The sequence below is a fragment of the Alosa alosa genome, chromosome 13 (assembly GCF_017589495.1).
Source record: "Alosa alosa isolate M-15738 ecotype Scorff River chromosome 13, AALO_Geno_1.1, whole genome shotgun sequence".
In the NCBI taxonomy this organism is placed as follows: domain Eukaryota; kingdom Metazoa; phylum Chordata; class Actinopteri; order Clupeiformes; family Clupeidae; genus Alosa; species Alosa alosa.
In genome coordinates, this window is record NC_063201.1 from 29,453,720 (window position 1) to 29,479,883 (window position 26,164).

Genomic DNA, 26,164 nt, shown 5'->3' on the forward strand with positions numbered 1-26,164 from the left:
TATGACTATCCAATAAGAATGAAACTCTGCATATTTGTGCTAAGTCCCTGATTTGTTAGAGGATTTTAACTCTAAAAGAGTATCTTGAGCTCTCTTGGGCCCTGCTGGATTAGTGCTGGATGACATCATTGATAATAATTCGACAGGATCCTGGATTTTTGTGGTTTCCGAAGCTGGTGAGGCAGCTGTCAAGGCTTCAGGTCCAGGAGCGGATTTGTTATTTGTAATATGGAAAGTCTCTCCAACCATATCCATGCACAATATATACGATGTTATAGGAAATGTAAATACATATATATATATATATATATTTTATTTATTTATTTATTTTTTTAAAGAGTCCAATTCAATTGTCCCATCTCCAATCACCACACTAAAAATGGAAAAGAAATAATGATCGACATCATTTAACATCTTTCCCAATGTTTCATTTGGCTGTTAGTCTATCTTTCAAGTATTCACATTCTAAAGCTGATGATACATAATAGGCAACTTTTTGAGCAATGTAATTGTTGGGTAATTTTCCCAATTTTTTTCTGGAGAACTTTAATTAGGCAATTATCTTGATCATCCTGAACCCACGGAACCGGTTGTGGTTACCCAGCAACATTGCTAAAAAAAGCTGACCTATGTATCATCCCAAATCAAAAGAAAAATAAGCAGTCAAGCCTGAGTATTTCCAACTTGGAACTGCAGTAACTCTAGAAAAGGTGGTATCGGTAACTTGTGGGGATTCATCCTGTGTTCTATGGCTGGGAGTGCGTCAGAGCTTTGTGCATGCTAAATGATGTAACAGCGTAGTTGCCAAGTGCCAAGTATGCAATTTTGAGGGACAGGTTTTTAGGGGTTAGTCAATACTTAGTGAGTCTTTAAGGACATCTTATTCATTCCATATTTGTGTAGCAATGTACAGTCACTGACAAAAGTATTGACACCCCTGCCAATACTTTTGTCAGTGACTGTATGATGTTATGTGCAGGTCCAGGGACTATTATTAGAAACTTACTATACCCAGTGAAGACAACACAAGATCTGTATGTCTATTGTGTGTGGACGGGCTAGTTTCCAACTCCACACATGTCTGTTTGAGGGCAGGAAGGAATGCCAACGTCAATTACAATAACTTAACTTCAATAAGAACTTACACTTTTCACTACGACAGTTTGTGTTCTTGAGCTTTGTCAAGGAAGTGATTTGTTGTAAAAACGGCATCATTACTCACACACAGGATACATTTGGGGAACCACTTTCATTCTCTGTCATGCTTTGGTTGTTAAGTCCTTGGTTCAGTGCATTTAGTGTAACACCACTGCATGTGAAAAAAAAGCAAGTGTGAATTGATGCCAACTGTATGCCACATTGTGATACATGGCAGACACTTAAGGTGTTTACCTTAAAATAACTTCTGGCTCATTTTGATGGTACGCTGACTTCTAATGGGGAGAATGGCATCCTTGTTAATGTCACTGCGCGCCCAGAATGCCTGCTATTGCAATGTGTATTTAACATTGGTATACCATGTAGGAACATGACCCTTCTCTTCAAATGTTGACACATTGGTTAATCCCCTGTAGAGTTCTTTTCCAATGTGCACTGTTGTCCACTAGCCCTGTAGCCGGAGAGCCTCAATTTCAATTGAGATAAGGTTTGGTGCTAACCAGCCCTACACTGTGACACTGAATTGTATACCCAGTATATTGAAAATTGACATCAAGGGATAAATACAATCTTACATTGCGTTGCTTTGAGACAAGAGTGAAAAATTTATTACAGTATACATAGATATACATTATATTTTGCACATGAACTGTACAAAAAAAATCAGCTGTTGTGGGGACAGTCCAAGGGTTTAAAGCGGATTTCATGATGAATAAATGAAATAAAACCAACCAATGATGTAAGGTTAACAGTAACTGCACAAAGTAAGCCATACAAGGGAAAGACGAGGAACACATAATGAGTCTCTCTCACACACACACACACACACACACACACACACACTTTTCATCTTGCCCACTTGTGCATGCATACATAGACAGACACAGCCTCTCACACAGAGATAGTCCTGAACACATTGAAGCCTGACAGTGCTGTGGAGACGAGGGCCCCGGGTATCTGTGGGTGCCAGTGAATCTCCTTCACTTCAGACTGACCCTGGTGCAGGAACAGCAGCTGTGGTGGCAGATCCTTCACCCCCTCTGCACGTGCTCCCACGTCACATGACTCCACAGAGAGATCCCATTGGCTGACCACGTCGTCTGCCCCAGAGGCGGCGTAAACACTTGAGTCGACGGGGTTCCATTCCACTGAGGTAATGGGGGCACTGTGCTGTTTGAACGTAGCGACAGGTCGGCCACTCTGGAACACGGAGTGTGGAGTGAAGGGGAAAAACAAACAGATGATATGAGAATTCGCAACAAACATCAGCAAAGGAAAGAAAGAATTGAGGGAAGATTACACTAGATATGAGGAGGAAAGACTGAGGCATTGCAGAAAGTGAAGAACAAACAGGTTGGAAAAAAACAAACAATGTAGCATGATAAGACAATTTTCACATATTTCATTTGCCAAATAGGGGCACACCTGAAACTGACATTGCCTACATGCTGCAGCATGCACTATACTTGTTGTGGGTATAGTACTGATGGAATCGAGTTCCCATAGTCTTGGATGTCAGGGAGAGAGGTCATCCCAGATGTAACGGCAGCAGGGCGAGAGCAAAAACCTCCTGCTAAAATGTTTTGCATATAACAGGGCAAACTGTTATATTTATGTCTTGGCTTGTCTTATTTCAAATAGGACTATTACATTGCTGGACATGGTATTGGAGAAACATCCTTGAAAAATTAGTGACTAGGGGTACATCAGTATTACTGTTAGGGCGGTTTCATACCCATTTTGTTTAGCACCACAAGCTGAATCGATACAAATTTTGAGCTTGTGCCTGGGTTGGATATATACTCACACAACAACATGTAAAACTTGTACACAAGAAACCATTATATAACCATGTAAAACTTTTACACAAAACTACAGAAACCATTATATTACTCACATTATTCAGATTGTTGCTTCAATTTTGAAAGACGCTACAAACATAACAAACTGCTTTAGAGATCACCCCCGCTAGGCAATCTTTGTCCATTTGCTTTGTTCCAAAACAGAGGGCAATTGCTGTGCTACGTAAACCCAAATGAACCAACCTTTGGGAGGGAGCGCTTCACGTTCCGATTCAACTGCTCCAAACAAGCCAGTTGTGAAAGCACACTTAAGCTCATCACACATCACATGCGACGCTTTCCGTCACTTGCCCACGCACAAGAGCGCCGCAATGTAGCATTCGGTAAACAATGGATTTTATTGAGTGGTGCCAACATAAATAGACCTGACTCACAATCTACACGGTGGCAGTGAAAGGGTTCGGCCATGGTGCGCGGAGTTGCATTTAAAACAAAGCAATGCCATGTCAGAGAGCAGAGTGTGTCACACTTCTGTCAGTGCTAGGGTGCAGGAGCCTTTGCACAGGTCCCTACCTGGAACTGTCTCAGGTCCCATACTTTCAGATGTCCATCATCCCCTCCTGAAACCAAGAAGGGCTCAGTTCGGTTCCAACTGATGACGTTGACATCTGAAGAGTGTGCCTCATTTGCTGAGAGCATGGAGTTAGGAGGAGCCCTGGTGTCCCACACACGGATAGACTGATCCACAGAGCAGGAAGCAAAAACCTTGGAGGTGGGAAAGGAATAGGTCACGGGAATCATTTGCATTTTTACACTTACAAAAGTGTGTCACCAAAGCCCAAATTCCTTCATAAATAACAACATGTTCCATCACATCACTCTTTCAAAACATGCAAACACTTTGCAGATGCAAAAAGCTAACAGATCTACTGAACAATATTTATTAACCTTTTACTATTTGATCTCATTGCCAGTTCTGTTCAAGATATTTAAAAAAAATATGCCTATGTATAAACACTGACGCGTAATACCAGACTGGTTCAACAGCTCTGATGATGTGTTTTGTAACATCCGTAACACCCCTGATGTTGTGCTTGTGGATACAGATAGAAAGGAGGTGCTAGTCCTGGAAATAGGTTGTGTTTATGATCTGTATATGGACATAGACTTTTTTTGAAAAAATGACTAAATACCAACCCCTCCTTGCAAAGATCAGTGACCTACACTATGCATGTAAGTTTGTGGCATTGATATTTGGCAGTCTGGGACATGTCCACAAACTGACTGTTAGTGGACTGAGACTGGCAGGGCTACAAAAAGGAAAGTCTAAACAGCTGGCAAAATTCTGCTCCATATCAGCTGTGATAGGCAGTCTTGCTGTGTGGCGTAAGCGATGCTTTTTGTACCCTTGAATGTCAAAGCTGTGTCATCTCGGAGAATATTTGAATCCTTTCTGTAAAAAATTTGATTGGCGGATTCAAATAAAGAAATCAAATGTGTGTGTGGGCCCATTCTCACTTTTTCCAGAATTTCTGCAATGTTCTGGAGAAGCCCTTGAAACCCCTCATGTATAGGATTGACCTCTGGGTGAACCCCATGGGCAAGCTTACCGTAGCCTCTGTGGGCGACCACTGGAGGTCCTCCACAGATTTCGTGTGAGAGCTGAACGGCCGCTGGTCGATCTGCCAAGACGCGCCATCCTCCCGTGGCTCCCAGACATGAATGTTCTTTTTGCAGTCGCCGCTGATCAGGCGCCCTTTGATACAGAACAGAAGTGCCATTGAACGCTTGCAGAAGCACGCGCCCCATTCATGTTTCGGCTGAATCTGCACGACTTCACAGATGGATGGGGAATAGACAGGCACTCACCCGGCACTTTGGGTGACCAGTCGATGGCAAAGCCCTCGGTCATGTGGCCCGAGAAACTGAAGAGAGGTGTGGCCTCCTTCTGCTGTTTTATGAACGCAGCCATGGCTGCAGAGCTGTGGACGGCCTCACACTGAGGTCGGAGGTCAAAGATCTCCACCTGACCTTTCTCAGACCAGACGGCAGCCAGTGACTGCTCCCCTCGCTTAGTCACCTGGTTGAAAATGGCAAAAGTGTCACCAGAGGACAGAGACAGCAAACAAGCTTTTCCTGAGAAGACCAAACAGAGATGTCAGCACTCACTCGAACTCTGTTGATGCCTCCATAATGTGGCATCATGGCCAGTTCCATCTGTGGCTTCTTGTCCTCATCCTCTTCATCATCTTCATCACTCTCTTCATCACTGCTGCCCTCCCCTTCCTTGGCCTTCTGTGTTCCGTACAGGTTGTACATCCGCATGACAATGAGTCTGGAAACAGGAAAAAAGGAAACCTGCTTTGAGTGGACATTTAAAGCTGCAGTTGGCAAGATTTTTTTGATCATATTCACTGAAATCGACACTATGCTCCGACAGAACAACATAAATCAGCCGGTTTTAGAAAAAAACCCGCACTTCTACCTCCACCTAGAGCCTGTTATTTGTTTTGCATAAATCCACAGCTCCCGGTTCTTCTTGTCCAATCAGAGCAGGGCTGTGTGAGATCTGACTGTCAATCACAGTCTGGTGCGCACTGACAAGCACAAACTCGATGAGAGGGTGCCCGGTGGTAGTGAGGGAGGGGCATGAGAGTTCAAAATTTTGGCTAGGTCCCCTCAATCTGTCAGACTTGCCAACTGCAGCTTTAAGGAAGATCCTCTCCCTTTATCCACCAGCCATGAAATACAGAGGAAAAACATACACTAGGGATGTCATGATGCACTGTGAATCGGTTAAAAATCAATACGAATGTGTGAAGATTACAACCAGTCGAGATAAAAAAAAAAATCAATCATGATGCAATTTTTTAAGAGATTAAGGCGTAATCTGCTTTTGACTTCACTTGTTCGACATCAAATGTCAGTATGTGTTCAGTTGTTGGTTGGTTGTTCAAACTAGAGTGCGAACCACTCATAGTCTCCTCACAATATTGGTTCTAACACACCTGGACTAAAAAAAACGTCATCTGAGAGCAACAATACTTCTTTGCCTTCTGGTTGTTCAGACAGAACGAGCACTCATCAATGTGCATTTTATGCCTTAAAGTAATTTTGGACTGTAACTAGATCATCTTTATATTTGCTAACCTGAGTAAGTTAGTGTTAATTGATGTAAATGAACAACAAAATACTTCCACACCGATGATTTCAGAGTAGCAAGAGGGGCTTAGATTTCGGTCGGTTGATTTATTTTTTTTTTTTTTAATTGGCTGCAGCATTAAGTTAGAGGAGTGTTGACGCTGCAGTTTAACACGTATGTGTGTTTTTGTGTCTTGGCATACATACTGGACGTGACATTACGGTGAGGCTACATCGTCGATTCTACCTTTGAGTTCGAAGTTCAAGATTGAGATGTAATTTCGATTGATTTCGACTTAAAATCGAAATCGTGACACCTCTTCTGACTTCTAGTCAGTCTCCGGAACGTGAACTCCTGTATACTGTAGCTCAAGCCATTGATGTCTGCCATCAACCATTTCACTTTGATAATACATGATATTCTATGTAAAGACATATGCACCAAGAATAAACCAAATAGATCAAATGGATTTCAATAAAACTAGATGTACCGCAGAGCGGTACAAAATATGACCGCCGCCCAGTCCAGCACATTTTTTCCACAAAAATAAATCACGCTGAAAGGCCTATATGATTCTAACTGTCTCACTAAATTGCATTATCCACACTCAATTCTCACTGGTATCTGCTAGACAACAAGTACCAAAACATGATTAGTTCATAGATTTCACATGTAAAATTCATTTTATACAACCCCACCCCCATCTTGCCTGTTCATAATTCTGAGAAATTCTTGAATTGTGTGCATGTGTGCGTGTACACGTTTATGTTTATGTGTGTGGGTGTGTGTGTGTGTGTGTGTGTGTGTGTGTGTGCGTGCATGCGTACATATGTCTACTGTGTGAGTATGTGTCATCCGTATGATTACTGTGAATGTATGTGTGTGTGTGTGTGTATCTGTTTATGCACATGTGTGCACATGGAATGGGTTAACATGACCCCTGGAGGCAAACATACGGAAAAAATTGGTCATCCTAGGCCCTACGGTTCTCAAGATATTCACAGAAAACTGTGTCTGCCCTACCCTCCTTTCGGGGATCCAGTACAGCGGGGGCTACAGATCAAAAACGAAAAACGATGGTTCCATGCTATCCATGTGGGGTTATATGCCCACCAAGTTTCGCGGTACCCTGGTCTTTCAGTGTCCCGAATCCTTGTTGGTGTAATGGTCACTAAATGTACACATGAATTATTTTATTGTAAGGCCCCCATGAACAAAAAGTTCACAAAACTTGGCATGCATTCGGAGGGTGTCATAATGATCCTACACTTTCAATTTCGGTTGCAGTTTTGACCATGTCAGCCAGAGATATTGTGACGAAAACACCTAATTTTTTTGCTTTTTAATTTTTAACTAGGTGGCTTATACATGAAATAAGTGGTAATGGGATGGGTTGACATGCCCCTTAAGACCAACATACAAAAAAAGGTGGACCTCCCTAGGCCCCACGGTTCTCGAGATATTCACAGAAAACTGTCTCCGCCACCTACAGGCCAGTTGGTGTATAGTATCATAAATTAATTTATTGTGTTGCATGAATGGAATTCCACAAAACTTGGCGTGCATTCAGAGGGTGTCATAATGATCCTACACTTCCAATTTTGTGCAGTTTTGACCATGTTAGGTCACAGATACCTTCAATTACACCTCATTTTTACTTTTTGTGTTTAACTAGGTGGCGCTATACATGAAATGAGTGGTTATGGAATGGGTTGACATGGCCCCTTGAGATCAACATACAAAAAAATTGGTCCTCCTAAACCCTACGGTTCTCAAGATATTCACAGAAAACTGTGTCTGCCCTACCCTCCTTTGGGGTCCAGTCCAGCGGGGGCTACAGATCAAAACGAAAAACGATGGTTCCATGCTATCCATGTGGGGTTATATGCCCACCAAGTTTCGTGTACCCTGGTCTTTCAGTGTCCCGGGAATCCTTGTTGGTGTACGGTCACTAAATGTACACATGAATTATTTTATTGTAAGGCCCCCCATGAACAAAAGTTCACAAAACTTGGCATGCATTCGAGGGTGTCATAATGATCCTACACTTTCAATTTTAGCAGTTTTGACCATGTCAGCCAGAGATATTGTGACGAAAACACCTAATTTTTTGCTTTTTAATTTTTAACTAGGTGGCGCTATACATGAAATAAGTGGTAATGGGATGGGTTGACATGCCCCCTTAAGACCAACATACAAAAAAAGGTGGACCTCCTAGGCCCTACGGTTCTCGAGATATTCACAGAAAACTGTCTCCGGCCACCTACAGGCCAGTTGGTGTATAGTATCATAAATTAATTTATTGTGTTGCATGAATGGAATTCCACGAAACTTGGCGTGCATTCAGAGGGTGTCATAATGATCCTACACTTCCAATGTCGTGCAGTTTTGACCATGTTAGGTCACAGATATGCGATTACACCTCATTTTTACTTTTTTGTGTTTAACTAGGTGGCGCTATACATGAAATGAGTGGTTATGGAATGGGTTGACATGGCCCCTTGAGATCAACATACAAAAAAAATAGTCCTCCTAAACCTTACGGTTCTCGAGATATTCACAGAAAACGGTGTCTGCCCTACCCTCCTTTGGGGGGTGCAGTCCAGCGGGGGGGCTACAGATCAAAACGAAAAACGATGGTTCCATGCTATCCATGTGGGGTTACACGCTTCGCTGCGCGGCGGTCATAATAACTTCATATTAACTTCATTATCAGTGACTTGCGAAAAGTACCTATCCATTGCTGGCATGCTGCTGCGGGCTGAACGAATACTTTTCAGTCATAATGTGTGTGCAGCTTATTCTGTAAATAAAAATTGTGAGAAAATCGTATGGTGAACTTAAACGTATCATACCATCTGAAAAAAAAAAAAAAAAAAAAAAAGGTGGATCCATACCTGTTGCTGAGCGCAGTGTCAGCCTGTGTTCCAGCACAGAGAAGCATTGAAAGTGGAAACTCTTCCCTTCCATCTCCTTCTTCATCTCTCAAAACATCAAAACTTAGACAAGGTGCTCCTGCAGACAAAAAAAAATATATAATTAGCCTACGAACTGATCTACAAATCCCAACAGCAAAACAAACAAACAACTTGAAACCAGCTGGAATTCATTTCTAGTGTGCACATCGGGATCATGGAATCAATTGCACTACAATGCACACAACATGTCATACTTATTCTGAAATGCAAATGATAGTAACAAAGTTGTCTCTTAATTGCTTCCCAACCAGGCAGAGGAATGCTCACTGGGGCATTTACAGATGATTCGAGCTGTCAACTATGGAGGAATTTGTGGGCAGATTAATGTTTTGAGCGCTGCCAAAAATCGTCAGATGCATTCCTATGTTAATCGTCACATCTGTTCAGGAAAGCGTGTTTGCCAGTAAAGAGAATGCGGGGTATAGCTAGCAAGCTTGAGGTTAGCAAACCTCATGCTTAGTTAGATTAACAGACAGTGCGAAAATAATCTGATTTTGACTGTGAATGGGCTCAAACTGAAACATATCATATTCCCACTGACAGGCAATGGAAACTCAGCCTGAAAATCACTATCACCACCACTGTCTGTCCATCACCACCAAAAGTTGTATATCAACAAACCTGTCTGGCATTCGTGATACATGTGATAAGCTGATCGATCCATTTCTAGCTCTTCTCCGGGTTGTAGCGGCTGCAAACCGGGAACATACACTTTGGCTTCTCCTGTTCCATCTTCCCTTTCTTCATCCATTTCGTCCTCGTCGCTGCCACTTGCTTCCATAGCTTCAACATCTCCATCTTCGCAAGGAAACGTGTCTTCCTCGGGCGCGGACATTTTGAGAGAACGCAACGCATGGAACTTCCACGGTTTGTCACGTGGTTACCAGCCGTGCATGCTTGCGTGAACTCTACTGACCCCTTGTGCCAAATCGGCACCATTTGGTAGGCTAAATGGGAACTGTACTGCGGAATAATTACAAAATCAAAGTCTGGGAGATGTTTCAAACTGAATAGTACATTCTTTTGAAAGGAACGAACGGTTTTGAAGAAATATAAAGATGAAATGGTTTAACAGGCATGCTATTTTTTCATTTTAATCTGAAATGATCTACAGCCCCAACTGCCTGAGACCTTGGAGTCGCTTGAAATTCAATTGGGGTCACCTGAGATACTGGGTTCAAAGTACCACTCTCGACTGCACAACAGAGATGTTGGGGATGATTGGGGTCGCCAACGTTTTGTGACATCAAAATAGGGTCACCTGCCAAAGAAAGTTGGGAAAACCCTGGCCTCAGAACTGGAAATCCCCCATCTAGGGATTGGGATTGACATATGCTAGAGTTGTATAGAACGCTTAGAGCTAGAGAGAAACAGAATAGAGAGAATGATGTCTGCCTGTCATCTCATCAAAAGACACGATAGAGCCCCTATACAAACAAACTAGTGACCCTAAACGCACCAATAATTTATCCTTGAAACCAAAGACCACACTGTTTTCACCTTTGTCTTTTCACCATTTGGAGAAGGCCTTAGATCTGACAGTAAGGGTCAGGCATTATCTACTGTGATTGCCATTGGTCGCAAATACGTATGTTCTAGGATGTTCTGATACATACATGCAAACCTCTCCTTACATAAAATAACTTCACTACTTCAAGTGTTTTCTGAATAGGAATTATGCAGTTCTTATGCAGGAAATGCAATATTTTGGACATGAAAAAACTGCATTGCACTACATAGTACTATACTTTACTGCAGAAATGCAATATTTTGGACATGAAAATATTATATATATATATATACATATATATATATATATATATATATATATATAGATAGATAGATAGATAGATACTTTATTGATTGTACTGCACTGTACTGCAGTTATTTTTTGTAAGGGTCTTATTACTCAGACTAAGTGACACGAAAGCTTCTTCTGTCCCTGAGAGGACTGGTCTCGGCAGCACACTGGCCCTTATTTCCTGCATTCCGTTCCATGGTAAACAGCAGGCCATAAAGCCAGCCATATCTAAATAAGATGGGAAATGGCAGTTGTTTTTCAACGGTTTACAGCACAAAAGCCACCTGGTGTTAACAGTTGTACAATGAAAGCAACCAGATTAAAAGGTTTTAGATCTCGGCTACAATAATTGGAATGTCTGTGAAAGTCTTTAACTATACATTTTGTTACACAAACATCCAAAGATAAGAAGCAAAGGCGACTTCAAACTGGGCCGGTCTTCTCAGAATACTGCTGTGATATTTTTTAAAAAAAAAGACCCAAGCACTACACTATTTTTTTCCCTTCGGGGGTGACAGTGCCTATATAGGCTGTACAGAGTGAGTTGCAGGGGAAAAAGTATTCCATTTGTCTGGTCACATTCCTGAGTGCTCCCGCTCTTGCAGCTGCATTGTGAAATGCAGGGTGAGGCAGTGGATGGAACAAAGAGATAGTGTTGGTAGTCATGTTGTTGTCCCATCTCTGTGAATCATGTCCACCAGGGACCATAGCACACACTGCCCCATGAGATAACAAGGCTGCATCGTGAACAGGTCACTTCATTTAAAAATATGAATTATGTTTATCTCTAATATGCTCTCAAATGGCATTAAATGATATTAGGCCTATATATTCTGTCATTCTGTCATCATACACATTTTCTGTAGTAATGTCTGTACAATACAATACAATAAGTGCTCTGATGAAGGTAATCTGTTCCCCATTTTTATTTACATGGTATATATACAAACATTCACAGGGTACATTTTGTGTGCTTTTATTAAAAACAAATAACCAAAATTCAAAACATTATGTATTGGCTACAATGCTTCAGATTTGTAAACAAAATAATAAGCAATAACAAAAGTCCTCAAAAAGGCTTTTCTGTTTCTGTTGGTGGTCAAAAGTAAGCTTACTGTAACATTTCACAACAGATATCATACATCCAACATGGAAAATATTTAATATGGCTTATTACATGGTGTTGTGTATGTAGTTACTTGAAGTGGTCTTTGATGGCATAATATCTGTCTTTTCCGATTTGCCCCAAAGTCTTGAAAATCACATCAACAGACTGGCATAGATGAAATGGTATTAGTTGATGGATGAAATAGCAAAGATTGACAGTCATTGTGAGAAAAGGCCCTTTTGCCTATCGAAGAGTAACAAACTCGCCATATTTTTGCTTTAAAAGCATTTTTGCATTTTATGTGCACATAAAGAGACAGACATACAACTTGTTTAAGCGTTCTACAAATCCAGTGCAATCCAGAGAAGGAAGAGACTCCATAGGACATGTCCGGGGAAGTGAAACAGAGCAGCTCCGACGTTGGTTGGAGCTGCTGTAATGCTCCATCTCCTACCTCTCTCCCCCTCTCTCTCGAGATCATGTAAAGGTCGGCTGCCAGCGTTCCCCTCGTTTCCTTTCAACACCACCATGTCCTCTTCTTCTTCGTCTTCCTGGTCAGGGGCTGCTGTGGGGAACATACAGCCACTCACACTGGATGGGCATTCGAGTTCCTCCCACCTCGAAAGAACAGCAGCAGTGAAGGAAAGCAGCTCATCGGGGGAGGAGGGCACCAGTGGGAAGATGGAGAGATCTGGCATTTCCTGGATTTTCTGAGGAAGTAAGAGTAAGACTTTACACACATTTTTTTTTTTTTTAAATGTTTGACATTTTTAATTCGCATTGAGGAAATGTAATTGTCATTTTCTGACTATTAAGGTGACTGACAGAACTATTCCCAGGAAGTTGGTGCGATATTTACACAATCTTATCACCTGGAAATGAGTGATGTGATTAGTGTATGAGTAGAACAGTAGCCCCCCCCACACACACACACACACAAAGTAAAAAAAAAATTACATACCCCTTCAGTAATCTTTTTCAGGACTTTTATTAGATGATCTATGAACTTATATCTGTAATTCTCTTCATGAAGGTGTTTAAGCAGCCGGGACCAGGAATCACATAGAAGAAATGCAGCAGGGTATACACAGCACTGGTAGTTCACACATGGTGAGAGAGAAACAGAGAGATTGTGTGAGTGAGGGCCATTGTAATTTGAAATAACAAAATATATTATTATACTCAGGAGAATGTACAGTAGCCTAGGCTAATTGTCAGCGAGTTATGCTAAAGGAAAACACTGTAGGCTAATTTTAAGTATCTGCAGCAATTAATAGATAGATTATAGCTAAACAAAGCAGCCATTGCGCAAACAATAGTGAGCCTTACCGGTTTGTCGTTGCAGAGCAGACTCGTGTTATAGCGGTGTGAAACATAATAGTTGGTTGGGAAAACGTGTCGCTGCAAAGAAATCGCAAATGTCAAATGCAGCATTACTTAACCGCGTGTAGGCGCAGTTGGCGACGAATATCAATTGTCTACCTGACGACACCTGCAATTGTTTTAGTGACGGTAGGCTATAGCCTACGTTAACAAAAATGGTGTACAAAAATCTTTCATAATTTACTTAAAATGAACTTACAAATTCAGTAGGTTGGTTTGCTTTGATGTCCTTCAGTAAACTTCTGACCTCTGACTCTATAGGGTCAGGGTCTTGGCACCCATATACTCGAACTATCAGTGTGGATAAAAGTAGAAGCACTGAAAGGAAGACAGAGAGAGTTGGGTGATACACAATGACTCTTTTAACAGCTTTTTATTTACCAAGCCTTGAAAATAGGTCACCATGCTGTTTTGTATAAAATCAAGCAGTATTTACATCTTTCAGATATAGGTCACAAAATACTAGGTTGGATTCAGTTCAATTCTATCTAGTCAAAACAATACCACTTACCTGTTGGTGACATTCTTTTATCTACTGATATATGGGCTATGCTCCATGTCTATGGGTTGAGTCCTTCAGTTTTGTGCAAGAACAGCAGACTCCGTCTGAACTAATAGACAGCCGCAGGTTTCCTTTCAGTGGTTTCCTTGATGTAAATGTGTGTGAGCGCAGAGCTGTGCTCCTTCTACAGGTCTGTCAAGGCCACACACACACTTTCTTCTGCCCGGTCCAAATGACAGCTCCTGGTACTTCTTGTAACTCAGGGGGCTTTCCAAGCCTGTGTGGACTTTCCTCACTCCAGGACTGAAAGGACATGAAGGGGTCCCGCTGCAGCAGGACCTTTCTCTTTCTGTTTTCCTTTTTCTCTCACACACATTCTCCTTTCCCTTCTCTCTCGAATGCCTCCCACCCTGTTTTCTTTCTCAGAGCCTTCAAATTGAATCAAGTCTTCTTGCACTGTTGCTGGCCACACGGCTTAATAAGCAGGAACGTAACCTGGTATACTTTGCATAGTCCATGAAGATCTTGACTTGGTTTCAAGGCAACTTGCGTGCGCAAAGTGAAAGTCCTCACTAAGTCAGATCTCTTTCCAGCAGCGCTCTTTAAGTCTGAGCCCCTCCTACAACCCTCATTATTAGCACACACACTCTCTCCCCCCCCCCCCTCTCACACACACACACACCGTCCAAGCCTGGAAGAGGCTTAGTCATGCACTTTGGCCGTGTGTTTTTAATTTTACCCTGAAAGCATTCTGTCTGTCGCCGTCTCCCTCTATCCAATGACTCATCGTCTTCCTGGTTTGTTATCAGGAATGTCATGGGATTTTTATGTGGAAATAAATTATTGCATAGTCATAGGGCCATCAGTACCCAGTGTTATTGTTGAAAGGACCAATTCAGAAGCAATAGCTTTTAATTCAGCATATTATTCCCTATTTTGATTCCGGGTGATAATAAAAGCTATTTTTAACTAAATGTCAAACATGACAAAAAGCTGATCACAATCTTAAAAACATAATTTAATAGTAAATTAGGACTTTTTACAAATTATGAATTCCATAGAGAATATATTATGCTCATATGGATGTTAATATAGGTTATCCTCAATTTATTGGGTTTAACTATAAAAACAATCCGTACATAAAACTAGGCTATTATTTTTGTCTGGTGCAGTGGTAGCATATTTTTACAACATTGAATTCGTTACAGGGGTTTTCAGAGTTGATCTTTTTATTATAAATAGCAGTTAAGAACAGTCACCTTACGCAAGACATTTCACTATTGCTGGATTACGCTCCATGTTTGGCTTACTGCCAGACATTGTAACAGACGTATAGAGCCGCCTAAAAAAGAACATAAAACTCTCCATTTCCACCGATCAGAATTACCCCCTGTAAGACAGTGTTGCTGACACAGCAGAAGAACAAAAAGGGCATGTAATAACAGCTAGTACAAAGGGGCATCATTTTTGCCATTTAATTGTATAGGCACAGTCTCTACAGTTTTACTCTTATTCACTCTCACGGGAGTAAAATAATTTAGTAATAAACATGTGAATAAAATAGCTGTTTTAGTTAGCATTCCCTTTCAGTAGTAATCAACAATGTTATTCAGACAAAAACTTACAATACACAACGAAACAGAAAACATGTAGATTTTTGTTAAACTCTCATTAAACATATAAAAACAGTTTATCCACTCAGTTTTGTTGTCTCCCCTTTCCGCATTTTCTGTTGTTCTTAACTGTTGTCCTCTACGTCTTTCTCAAACAAACTCTGAACAAAACAAATTGTTCAGCTTTGCTAATTGGCACCACAGCACCCCCAACTGTGATCAATTGTTAGATTTGAGTGTCTCTCTCTCTCTCTTTCTCATTCTCTCTCTCTCTGTCTCTCTCTCTACTGACTAGGAGTCCTCTCCCCTCCTCTGACAGCAGTCATCAGATGGCTCTTGTAAGTTTTGCTTAGTCCGGTCATCCAGAACTTAAGTAAACGCACATTGTCCTCTTCTCCAGGACCCGTGGCTCCCAACAGGGCCAGCACTTTCTGAGTATCCTCACGGCCTCGACCGTCCACCTTGGAGAACTTGAACAGCACTTTCACTTTGCTGAAATGCAGACAGAGACAAAACGTTAGCAAGCAAGCGAACATCAGGTAAGAGTGAAACAAAGAGAGAGAGAGAAAGAGAAGAAACCAGGTTAGAGGTGAAAAAAGTTTTAAAGGAAGTGTAATGTGGAGAGGAACAGGGAGAGCTGGGGGAGGGGCAGAGAGTGATCTTGGAGAAAAAAATGGGGGTCGAGAGGTGCAGCTCAAGGAGCAGGGAGAGAGACTAATGGGGGTTGATAGTTAACAGACATAAGGGAGATGAGCCAAAAGGGGAAGAAAGCACAACAATGCTGGTGGGGTCTTGATAAATATAACAGATTAAGCAATATGTTCCCATGAAAGATTCATTAAGCATTGTATAATTGACAGAATATTTCCAGAAGACAGAATATTGGCTGGGATGCATTTGGCAGGGATGGTGAAACACACTCACTTCATCCATTCCTCCTTCAGACACAGCAAGCAGTGGGACACAACGTCTACAGAGAGGTTTTCGTTGGACAGAGCTGCTTCAATCTTATTCAACAGGGCAGGCCCTGAGAGAGAGAGGGAGAGAGAGAGAGAGAGAGATAAATCAAAGAAGACCAGGGAGAATGAGGGAAGGTTTGTGGGGGAATAAAAATGTTACACAACATATTTAGAAGTATTTATGTGTCCTTCTATTTCAACTTTTGTCACACTGGGTACTAAAAAAAGCACTAAAACTAAAAAAAAGTGTGCAAAAAAGTGTGCAACGTAGTCCAACCCTTTGTCACCCAGATACGGTTCCTTTTCTGTAGGTGTGCATCTGTGTTGTGTGTTCATGGTTGCATGTGTACCTCTGTCAGTAGGCTGCATGTTGGCACTGCTGATATTGAACTGGTACAGCGAGAGGATGTCATCATCACACACCACCGGATATAGGGACCCTCTGTCGGCATTCGCCACATCCACCAGCACACAAAACTCTGGAGAAATGCAACTCACAATATCACGGCAATCATATCATTTGTAATTGATCAAATGGTGCTGAGAAGGGAATTAGAAATGTTCATTTTCCTTGCTAAAGTTGGGTTACACATGAGAACTCAGAGTGGCCCCGGAGAAACCGGCCTTACGCAGCACATGTTGTTTGACCTATGGGTCAACACTGCCCAGGGGTTGTGTAACTGCTGAGAAACATCAGGATTTACATGTAACCTTAGCTTATAAATGATAAATCAACAAAACAATCCTGTTTTAAAGTTGTATGCCTTTCAGAGGCCCTGTGGGGACATAGAAGTTTCTCCTTTTTATGTTTCCTTGGCTGATCCTAGCACTTATCACCTAACTAGAACTGACACTGGACTGTTTAAAAACAGCACTCACTGATGCACTTATTACAGTGCATGAAAATGCACTGTTCTGTTATCCGAAGTCTTCTTCTTCGTCTAATTTCGCTTCAACTGTTTAACATAGTTTCTATGTTTAAACTTCGTAACGTAGGTCTTGAAAAGGACACTTGAGGAATGTATTTTTCGTTTTTGTAAACTTTATACTTTTTGAGATATTAACATAAATCAAGCTTATTTTTCCCCATAGACTTTGCATTGGCACTATGACATCACAATGGGCTAATCAAACTGATTTGCACCTGTATCAACTGACAGCTGCTCAACTAGGCCCCCTCACAGAGCTAGTTAACGACTTAGAATGCAATCAACTGCACCTATGCTCTAAATGACTGCAGCAACTTCAATGCAACCTCCTCTCTGTGTCTTTCTCTGTGGATAGCTCACTTTTCTCTTCCCCACTTACTTTTACTTCTTTTTCTTTACTTCATCCATTAAACTATCTGTCTATCAACATCCATTAAACTGTCTACCTATGCACATCTATTAATTCACTATTAAATAATTTAGCTATTTAAACTACTCAACTATTTAACTATTCAGCCATTGCAACTGTCAGTTGTCAGCAACTATGACTCCGGCCAACTGTTTCCTCAGCCCACAACTGTTTCAAAATAAAAGTCCTTACTACAATAATTTCCTATTAAATAATTTAACAATTTAAACTATTCAACTATTTAACTGTTCAGCCATTTCAACTGTCAGGTTGTCATCAACTATGACTCCTGCCAACTATTTCCTCTGCCCACAACTGTTTCCAAATAAAAGTTTGTTTTGCATTTTATGTTAATGTATGTTTTGCTTTTTCATGCACTGGTAATTTCCTCGAAATTACATTTTCTGGTTCTTATTGTACTCTACCTTTTTAAAGGAAAATTCCGGTATTTAGCACTTTGAGCCCCTTTTCTGGTTTGTTTTGGATGAACTAGTGTGGTGGACACCGAAATTTTGACGATTGGTCCTGTCTCGACCCCAGAGTGGCTGCCAACAGGCATAATGTAGGCTACTCAAACATGTCCTAAAACAACCCTTAACGTTCGTTTTCAAAGCTGTGCAACTTACCGAGTGGTTAGTGGTGTTCGTTGATGTTCCAAAAAAAGTAGTGTAGCGAAATACAGTCATTGCACGTTGATATTACTGCGCCACCGTCTATGCTTCAGGTTCAAATATTGAGCGGAAATTTATACGCGGTTGTGAGGTGTCTGAATAAATAGTTCCACAATAGTATAAGACGGCTGGAAATCATACATTGCGCCGATATATTTGCTTTTAATAATCAATGAACACCACTAACCACTTGGTGAGTTGCACAGTTTTGAAAACGAACGTTAAGGGTTGTTTTAGGACATGTTTGAGTAGCCTGGCTGCAGTATGCCTGTTGGCAGCCACTCTGAGTAGTCAAAGGCGATTAAAAAAAAGTCAGAAAAGTCGAGACAGGACCAATCGTCAAAATTTCTGTGTCCACCACTCTAGTTCATCCAAAACATACCAGAAAAGGGACTCAAAGTGCTAAATACCGGAATTTTCCTTTAAATTGTCCTAGAATTATTGAGAGAATTGCTTTAAAAAGCTTGAATTGTTTACCATGTTGTTAGTCGCTTTGGTTAAAAATACGTCAGCCAAATGTAATGTAATGTAAATGTTCACTGTCACGTATGTTCCTCCACATAACCAGATTTTAGTGTCTGGTGTTTATCCTAACAAGAAGTCAACACTTCTTGGGGGATTCCAGGGGAATGAGATGATCACACTTAAAGAGGTATGATTTATTAATAGATGGAGCAGACACAGAGATGAGACCCATGGATGTAAATGTGTTATGGTATAGTGAGGTAGGTACCTGATGAGCTGACGTGGGCAGGGATGGGGACATCTGGGCTAAGGCCCAGGAAATTACATCGATATGCTTCCTCATATTTGGAGCTGTAGGGTACAGAGCGCACACAGCCCACAGGGAGCAATGCCTGCTGGGATAGAAGAGGACCATTAGAACATATTCGGCGAATTCACAAGCAAGAACCTTAGAATTCCCTTAGAGCTCTTTGAGAGACATTATGTATCCTTCTGTATCCAAAGTAATTACAGACATCCAACACCAATAGTGGTATTGTGCAATGATGACTTCAGACTTCTGATTGGCTGACCTTGAGTACGCTGAAAGCTGAATGGATGAGGACTGGATTGCCTCCCCTCCATATCACCTGATTTCCCATAAGCACATGCCAGGCCAGTTGACGGAACTCTGCACCTCCAAGGACCTGTTGACCAATCATATGCGTTAAAAGATAAAATACAGTAAAGCTGTCAGGTAGGCACATATTGAGGTAAAAATTGCATTCTTTACTCTGTTAAAACAACAACCAAAACACTCAAAGGTCAGGGTCAAAAGGTAATTTATTTATGATTTAGCCTTAGATCACATTAGATTGCTACATTAGATCACAGGCTTGCTCTTTGCAAAGGTTGGGTCAAATGTACAAATGTGCAACACCTTCTTGGATTTGCTAAGCTTTCTGTATTTTCAGGGGAAAACTAGTGGACAGGCAATCAGTTTCATTCTCTTGCCAATGCACTCTCTGTGGAAAATGGAAATAAACATAATTAAAGTGGTTGTTAAATAACCATGTATTTCAATTTATGTTGTCACATGTTGCAAGACAATTATGTCAATAGCAAATGTCAAGACTTGAGTGATTCATGCTATAGTAAGCCTGCGGCTGCAAACAAAGTTGTTGCAAGTCTGCTTGTGTGTCTCACAACTTGACTTTCCAGGTCTCTGCTACATTGTAAAATGAAATGCCTCTGATGATAGACAAAATAGGGAGTCACATGCAACTGTTCATGAAGAGAATGCCAACTTCCAACAGATTTCAACAGATGCAATAAAGACCCGGGAAGCACGGTGTACAATATCATGAGGGTATGAGTACGTCATCAAAGATCAAGCCGAAGCTGCTTCAAGCCAGGACAGGTCTTGAGTGTGCACTCATGTCATCAATCTTATTGTTACAGTACCTGTCTTAAATGTCTAAGGGATTTGAACTTCGGCCCAGGTAGATCTTCCCCCCTGGAGTCGTCAAACTGCGTAGGAGTGGAGCCTCCTCCTTCAGCTCCTTCCCACACACTCCTCTCCTCCTCTTGCTCTGTGGACACATTGTTCTTTCAATATAAACAAATTATGAGCTGATACTTTGGGATCAGAGGGCACATCCTTTTCAGTTAAACCAGAAATTTTTGTTGATGTGAATGATCATTCTGTATGTGCACACAGCCACCACAATAAAACAACTCTAGACACAATCAATTCAATTACACTGCAGTATGCACCCTTATAACCCAATAACAAACTACATATACACAGCATTTTAACATTTGTAAAGGGATGAAGGTAAACAAAATATGGGTCAGTGGTTCACTTGGCTGGTAATTCAACCAGATTAAATTGTAATTTTCCCTTAAGTAAATCAGGCTGCTGCAGCCATTCCAGGCCCGAGCTCTCCGTACTGCATGCATCATGAACACATGACTAAGGAGATAGCCCATTAGTGTTCCTCAAATGATCTTTAAAGAGACTGCAGTGGACACTCCTGGACGTTTTATCCCAATGTCTGAGTGACTCGGTTCATATGCAATTTTTAGGGCTGCATATCGTAATTTCCCAATTATTAGCCGCAACCTATATATTGATTTTGCAAAATGTCTTCAGCTATGAGGTTAATTACACAGGGGCAGTTAATATGGTATTAATATGATTTTGTTTCTTTTAACTTGCATAAAACACTGTCCTGCTACTTATACACAATGCGGCTAATACACAGGAAATTACTGTATTGCCACCTCAGACCAAATGACTTGGAAGTCCAATTTCAAAATCATCAGGTCTCATCACAATTTTGTAACTGCCTCACAAGTCAGGTAGTTTAAATGATAAACTGAATGAAAACAGTGACCTCACAGTGTCGTAGGAACAAAAACATGTTTAGGTTTCCTGCTTTTATCCTAAATCCACCTTTACCGATCATACTCTATATGTGTATTTCATAGAAAAGCAAAACAATAGTAATGCTTTTATAGAACACAACCCAACCCAGCTACCTTACTGCATTTAAAAGGAGGTAATTAACCTGTTATTACAGGCATTTGCCCTTTCTTCACCCTAGTAAGAAAGGCAAGTCAGGATAGGAATAATTAATATTCTTTTGACTCCAGTTCCAATACACAAAGGGACCCAGGGAGACAAGTTAAGTCCTGTCATTTCATGGGTACAACTTTTATCAACTTCTGACATGAAATGAATGTTATGACACTGGTCATGAGAGTTATGTACCTACGGTTGATTCTGTGAAGTACTGGCATAGCCCTCAGGACCATGGCTGCTGGTCTTAAAAATTTCAATGGCCTTGGCAAAATCCTGACCTTCAATATTTGTTTATTTTCTTAACAGTGCACATTTGATAAATTATCATTATAAATTATCATTGTACTTATTATTGAAAATTACCTGTCTGTCTTTCAATGAGTACCAGCGTGTCTTCTGTAGGGGCCCCTTCTAAGAGCTTCTCTGTAAGACGACTGCCACAAGCCTTCAGCAACCTGGAGGAAAACAGCCGGAGGTTCAAATGTGGCTTATTGTCAGAGTCAGTGTTCAATGCTTGTCTGTGATGATGATGATGATGATGATGATGACTTAAAGACCAAAAGTCTAGCAAGCTCACTGAGTGTGTGAGCTGCTGTGTACGACCTCATGTGAGTCCTATTTGTCAGAATGCAATAAAGCCTGTGTGTGTGCTATGCGCTCACATGAGCGATATGCACAAACAGCCAGCCCACAGGTCACTCTGTGTATGTCTTGGGCATGTGCACACTAGCGCACGTGTTTCCTTGTTCACAACTCACCAGCTGAATGAGGAGTGGAGGCTCTCCCACAAGTTGGGGTGCTGTGTGAGGGAGGACAGGGATCGGGCGGCGTTCCCACTCCTCTGGTGGGGGAAGACCGCCGGAGAAAAGGCGCTGTTCATCCGCACGGCCCTCTGAGGGCACACACACTGCTCGCTGTCAAACACCTAGAGGTCAGGGTCACAGAGATGAAGGGTCACGCACGTCCATCGATTCCAGCAGTTCAGTTTGAGGTACTGAGGGCACAAAAATTCAATCTGCTTGCAGCTGTCGGCACATTCCAGAAATTTAGGGGACTTCCGTACCACACCACACTACCATTCTCTGGGTGGACCAGACCCGAGATAAAAGAGCTTTCAGTAATGGAATTTTTATTACTAAGGTTGATAAGAGCAGAGTAGAGCTTTTGAAGACGAGTCATACGGAGAGCACACTTGTACACTCTCCCCCCAACTCTCCCCATGAAGAAAACCTACCATGATTGTAAAGTGTCAATCTCTATGGTCAAAGCACTCCAATTGTACTTAAATTAGGATATTAACAAAGGTAGCGGCTTGGTGGCTTGCATATAAACACCAATAACACAGACAAGCATTGATACTCGTGACATAGAAGCTCTGTGGAGGATATAGAGACAATCCCCCTCTTCTCCAAAATATGAAAGAAAAGTTCTACACTTTGGTCCATGTCATGTCAATGTCACACCTTCCCCATTAGCCTTACTTTTGCCCCCTTGAGGCGTCATAAACTATGGGTGGGTGGCTGAGATTTGATGGCTTGCCTTGAGTGCTGTGCTCTGTAGGCTCTGTATGGTGAGTCGGAGGTGACGTAGAAGGAAGGGCCACGAGTTGATGAGGTAGATACGATCCATGGCAACCATAACAATGCTGTACCATCGCTGGAATCCCCTTGCCAAGCTGTCCTTGATGAAGAAAGTGTGGGAGAACACAAAGCCGTGCTGCTCGTCACCGAAGAAGATTGGCCCCTCCCTTCCAGGGCAGACCTGCAGGAACAAGAGGAAAAGGGTGTTTAGGTTGGGCATGTGGAGATACATATCTAAAGACAGGAAACTGTAACCCCCCCCCCACAGACACACACACACACACATTCTCTCTCAGTCACACACACACACACACACACACACACACACACACACACACACGTGTTGATCTGGGACTTTCTGGGCAACAGATTTTTCTTGAGAACTTAAAATCAAATCAAATCACCCAGCATTTTTGAGTTAGGGCTATATGTTATAGTTATGTACTCAAACAATTGACATTGACAATGCCAGAGATCATGCCATTCTCTGTATTGTGTCAGTGTACTATGAGTTTGAAGTCGTTATTTTAAGGTAATAGAACTGCATTAGGTTGGTTTAAGCCCACGTTCTGTGGCTCTCAATAGGTTCGGTGATTAGTTTGTACCACTTGACAAGTTCAGCTGTGACTTTTTGAGTACAACTCTGATACAGTATAAGCTATGAGATGTAACAGGTGGGTCAGCATAGTGGATCTGTTGATTGTTTGCAGATTTATGGCATGTCTCATGTCCACTTAATCATCAGTGTCAGTGTATTGATGAAAGAATAATAAGCTATTCAATAAGCTTAACAATTAACATATAGCCCTAACTCAAAACAGCTGTTAGGCTTAAGTCATTTTGATCTGTAAAAATGTCACATGTAGCCATGCCTAAATTCTGCTTACTGCACTTATAATAATACAGTATAATATGCAGTATTCATTATTGAATGTTTAGCTGGAATGGTGTTTTCCCTTATCATCCTATTTTTAAAGCAGGCACACCTGCGGGCATGTGATTGGGCTACGGGTTTTCTACAGAAATGGCATGTTTTAACAGGCCCAGCACTAGTAATAACAAAAGGCAGGTACTGAGAGAGTGCGCATATGGCCCATGGGCATGCTCAATTTGGGCATTTTTTTGCAGGATAAACTCCAAGCTACCTCAAAACTCCTTAACTATATTTGAAGTACAATAGCACTATGTAACTGTGTGTGCATGCATGCATGTTTACATCTTCATTGTTTGATGGATTTTTGCCTGTAAAAGCTTCACCTTCTCATCTCTTGATTATCCCAGTGTAATTCAACTTGGCTGAAATTGTGGTGCTACATTTAGGTAGTACAATTAGACTACCCAGTCAGTTTATCATTACCAAGTGCAAGTCAAAACTAATACAAACAAATTGACAGCCTATTTTATAACCATGTAGTAGAAACCAGACTCTACCACCACCATCTTTGCAAGCACAATCTCGTTGCTTCAACTCTGCCATTAAAAATGAGTTTGTCTTAAAGTTTACACTGAATAGAGTAGCCTAAATGTTTCCCAGACAATGTAGTGCAATAAAGGACCAATGTCTGTTTCTTCTCAGATTTAGTTGGACAAACGTGTCTGTCAGATCCATTGAATAGAACTGAACTTATTTTATGGGTGGTCAGAAGGAAGTTCTACTGTGAGCTCCACAAATCCTCTGGAAAAAGCTACTGCACTACATAATCAAAATAACAGCTAAGCTATTGAAAAGCTAGATAATGGCTACACTACCACTAAGTTACTGAGAAATGTAGTTAAGCTAATAGCTTCGCTACAAGCAGTAAGCTACTGCCCATCACTGATTTTTATTATTTTGAAAATACAAAAATACAGTATTTCAGTATCTTGACACATGGTGTGACTAGTGTGTCTTGTAGTTTAATTTGATACATTTAAAATTAAGGTATTTGTTTGACATTTTATTTTAAAATACATTTTGGTGTATTTTTGCCCCTCCCTGCACACACACACAAACACACAAACACACACACACCTCACAGCTGAGACTCCGCACACAGGCTTGTCGGACTACACTGAAGAGCTGTGGTTGCCTAGGGTGCTGGTGACTCAGGAAGCGGATGCCAGTCTCATTGTCCACACTCACAAAGCCAGGGTGAGAGGCAGGCAGAGACCTACAGCCCTGATAATGAGACAGCCAGACAGACAGACAGAGAGAGAGAGAGAGAGATGTAAAATATTAAAATTGGAAATAAATCTGTACAGCTGAACTCAAACTATGTGCAAATTGCAAACTAGCCACAAACTCAAGAGGTGAAGGACATCAAGTTACAATGTGGCTCTCCTCCAAAACTCACCTCACACATGTCAGCCCTCTGAGTGGCGGAGCTGTGGGCTCTCATGGTGAGTCCTTCTCCTTCTCTATCTACATCCCTTTCCCTCTCTCCTGAAATAGACTGTCCAGGCTGCGGGGGAGAGGGGGACGGAGGGTGCAAGGCCTCAGTACAGAACAGGGTCCGAGGGCCATGGAGTTCACAGAAATGGCAGAGTGCGACAAGGGCATTCATCTGGGGAATGACAGACAACACAATTTAGATCAGGGTATGACAAGGGGGGAATATGACATTAAGGAAATCTGGACTGGTAGGCTACCCTGTCCCAGGCTTGTTTTGGCTTTCACTAGGCAGTGCTGTTTGTTTTCCCAACTTAGTGTCTATGGCAAAGTTGTTCGAAGCAATGTTTTATCGAATTGTATTCGCCTGACAGGGCCGTTGTTATTCTGAGCTTATGAAAGTTTTGATATAATTCGGCTACACTTACCTTTACTGCTCAGTGCGCGGTAACTTATTGTTTATGATCTCATTCGCTTAGGGGCATCACAAAAAGAATAGCCTAGGCTGCACTCGGTCCGACTGTCAACTCTGATCAACGACTAACATATTGATCACTGTTTCGCGAATAAATTAGTTAAGTTACATGTGACAAAAGTTACCTTCCTCGGCTGTAATACAGATCATACAATCAGCGCAGTTATTCTTATTTAGGTTATTGTGTTCATGGTGTAGAATAGCTCCTCATCTATCTTTCTTAGTCATGTGATCTAAGAAGTCACGCGCTTTGGA

At 41.5% G+C, this 26,164-nt stretch overlaps 3 protein-coding genes across 5 annotated transcripts; all 3 read right to left on the reverse strand.

The window, feature by feature from the left end:
- Positions 1 to 1,743: 1,743 nt before the first annotated feature.
- grwd1 (glutamate-rich WD repeat containing 1) lies at positions 1,744 to 9,997 on the reverse strand. Its single transcript, XM_048260276.1, has 7 exons — positions 9,702 to 9,997; positions 9,000 to 9,117; positions 5,130 to 5,295; positions 4,830 to 5,040; positions 4,571 to 4,716; positions 3,534 to 3,725; positions 1,744 to 2,358 (listed from the first exon to the last, which is right to left on the reverse strand). Exons 1-7 carry the CDS (start codon positions 9,913 to 9,915, stop codon positions 2,050 to 2,052), a joined length of 1,356 nt encoding a protein of 451 aa, XP_048116233.1. The 5' UTR covers positions 9,916 to 9,997; the 3' UTR covers positions 1,744 to 2,049.
- A 1,786-nt stretch (positions 9,998 to 11,783) lies between these two features.
- On the reverse strand, positions 11,784 to 14,481 carry zgc:174888 (uncharacterized protein LOC558116 homolog). The gene is made up of 5 exons (XM_048261154.1): positions 13,884 to 14,481; positions 13,572 to 13,690; positions 13,319 to 13,390; positions 12,951 to 13,082; positions 11,784 to 12,699 (listed from the first exon to the last, which is right to left on the reverse strand). Exons 1-5 carry the CDS (start codon positions 13,894 to 13,896, stop codon positions 12,331 to 12,333), a joined length of 705 nt encoding a protein of 234 aa, XP_048117111.1. The 5' UTR covers positions 13,897 to 14,481; the 3' UTR covers positions 11,784 to 12,330.
- Positions 14,482 to 15,085: 604 nt separating this feature from the next.
- Positions 15,086 to 26,164, reverse strand: flcn (folliculin). 3 transcript variants are annotated; one of them, XM_048260637.1, is made up of 12 exons: positions 26,035 to 26,164; positions 25,400 to 25,609; positions 25,078 to 25,224; positions 23,026 to 23,247; positions 22,245 to 22,411; positions 21,850 to 21,941; positions 20,364 to 20,491; positions 19,493 to 19,606; positions 19,189 to 19,315; positions 16,797 to 16,925; positions 16,412 to 16,514; positions 15,086 to 15,979 (listed from the first exon to the last, which is right to left on the reverse strand). In XM_048260637.1, the coding sequence occupies exons 2-12, from the start codon at positions 25,607 to 25,609 to the stop codon at positions 15,772 to 15,774; spliced, it is 1,647 nt and encodes a 548-aa protein (XP_048116594.1). In that variant the 5' UTR covers positions 26,035 to 26,164; the 3' UTR covers positions 15,086 to 15,771. The 3 variants fall into 3 exon arrangements, with proteins under 3 accessions (XP_048116594.1, XP_048116595.1, XP_048116593.1); XM_048260638.1 differs by lacking the exon at positions 26,035 to 26,164 and adding an exon at positions 25,863 to 26,003 and having other exon boundaries at positions 19,189 to 19,312; XM_048260636.1 differs by lacking the exon at positions 26,035 to 26,164 and adding an exon at positions 25,863 to 26,003.

What these genes read in the sequence shown, in the direction of transcription:
- grwd1 (XM_048260276.1), bottom strand. Translation starts at nt 9,915, where the DNA reads ATGTCCGCGCCCGAGGAAGACACGTTTCCTTGCGAAGATGGAGATGTT. An exon ending in GACACTGCGCTCAGCAACAG is followed by an intron (nt 5,296 to 8,999) that starts GTATGGATCCAC and finishes TCCTGTTTCCAG; the next exon opens with ACTCATTGTCATGCGGATGT. An exon ending in GGTCGCCCACAGAGGCTACG is followed by an intron (nt 3,726 to 4,570) that starts GTAAGCTTGCCC and finishes CCCACCTCCAAG; the next exon opens with GTTTTTGCTTCCTGCTCTGT.
- zgc:174888 (XM_048261154.1), bottom strand. An exon ending in TGCTCTGCAACGACAAACCG is followed by an intron (nt 13,083 to 13,318) that starts GTAAGGCTCACT and finishes GTGAACTACCAG; the next exon opens with TGCTGTGTATACCCTGCTGC. An exon ending in TGAAAAAGATTACTGAAGGG is followed by an intron (nt 12,700 to 12,950) that starts GTATGTAATTTT and finishes TTACTTCCTCAG; the next exon opens with AAAATCCAGGAAATGCCAGA.
- flcn (XM_048260637.1), bottom strand. Translation starts at nt 25,609, where the DNA reads ATGAATGCCCTTGTCGCACTCTGCCATTTCTGTGAACTCCATGGCCCT. An exon ending in ACTCATTGAAAGACAGACAG is followed by an intron (nt 20,492 to 21,849) that starts GTAATTTTCAAT and finishes ATGTGTCCACAG; the next exon opens with AGCAAGAGGAGGAGAGGAGT. An exon ending in CATGCAGCCTACTGACAGAG is followed by an intron (nt 16,515 to 16,796) that starts GTACACATGCAA and finishes TCTCTCTCTCAG; the next exon opens with GGCCTGCCCTGTTGAATAAG.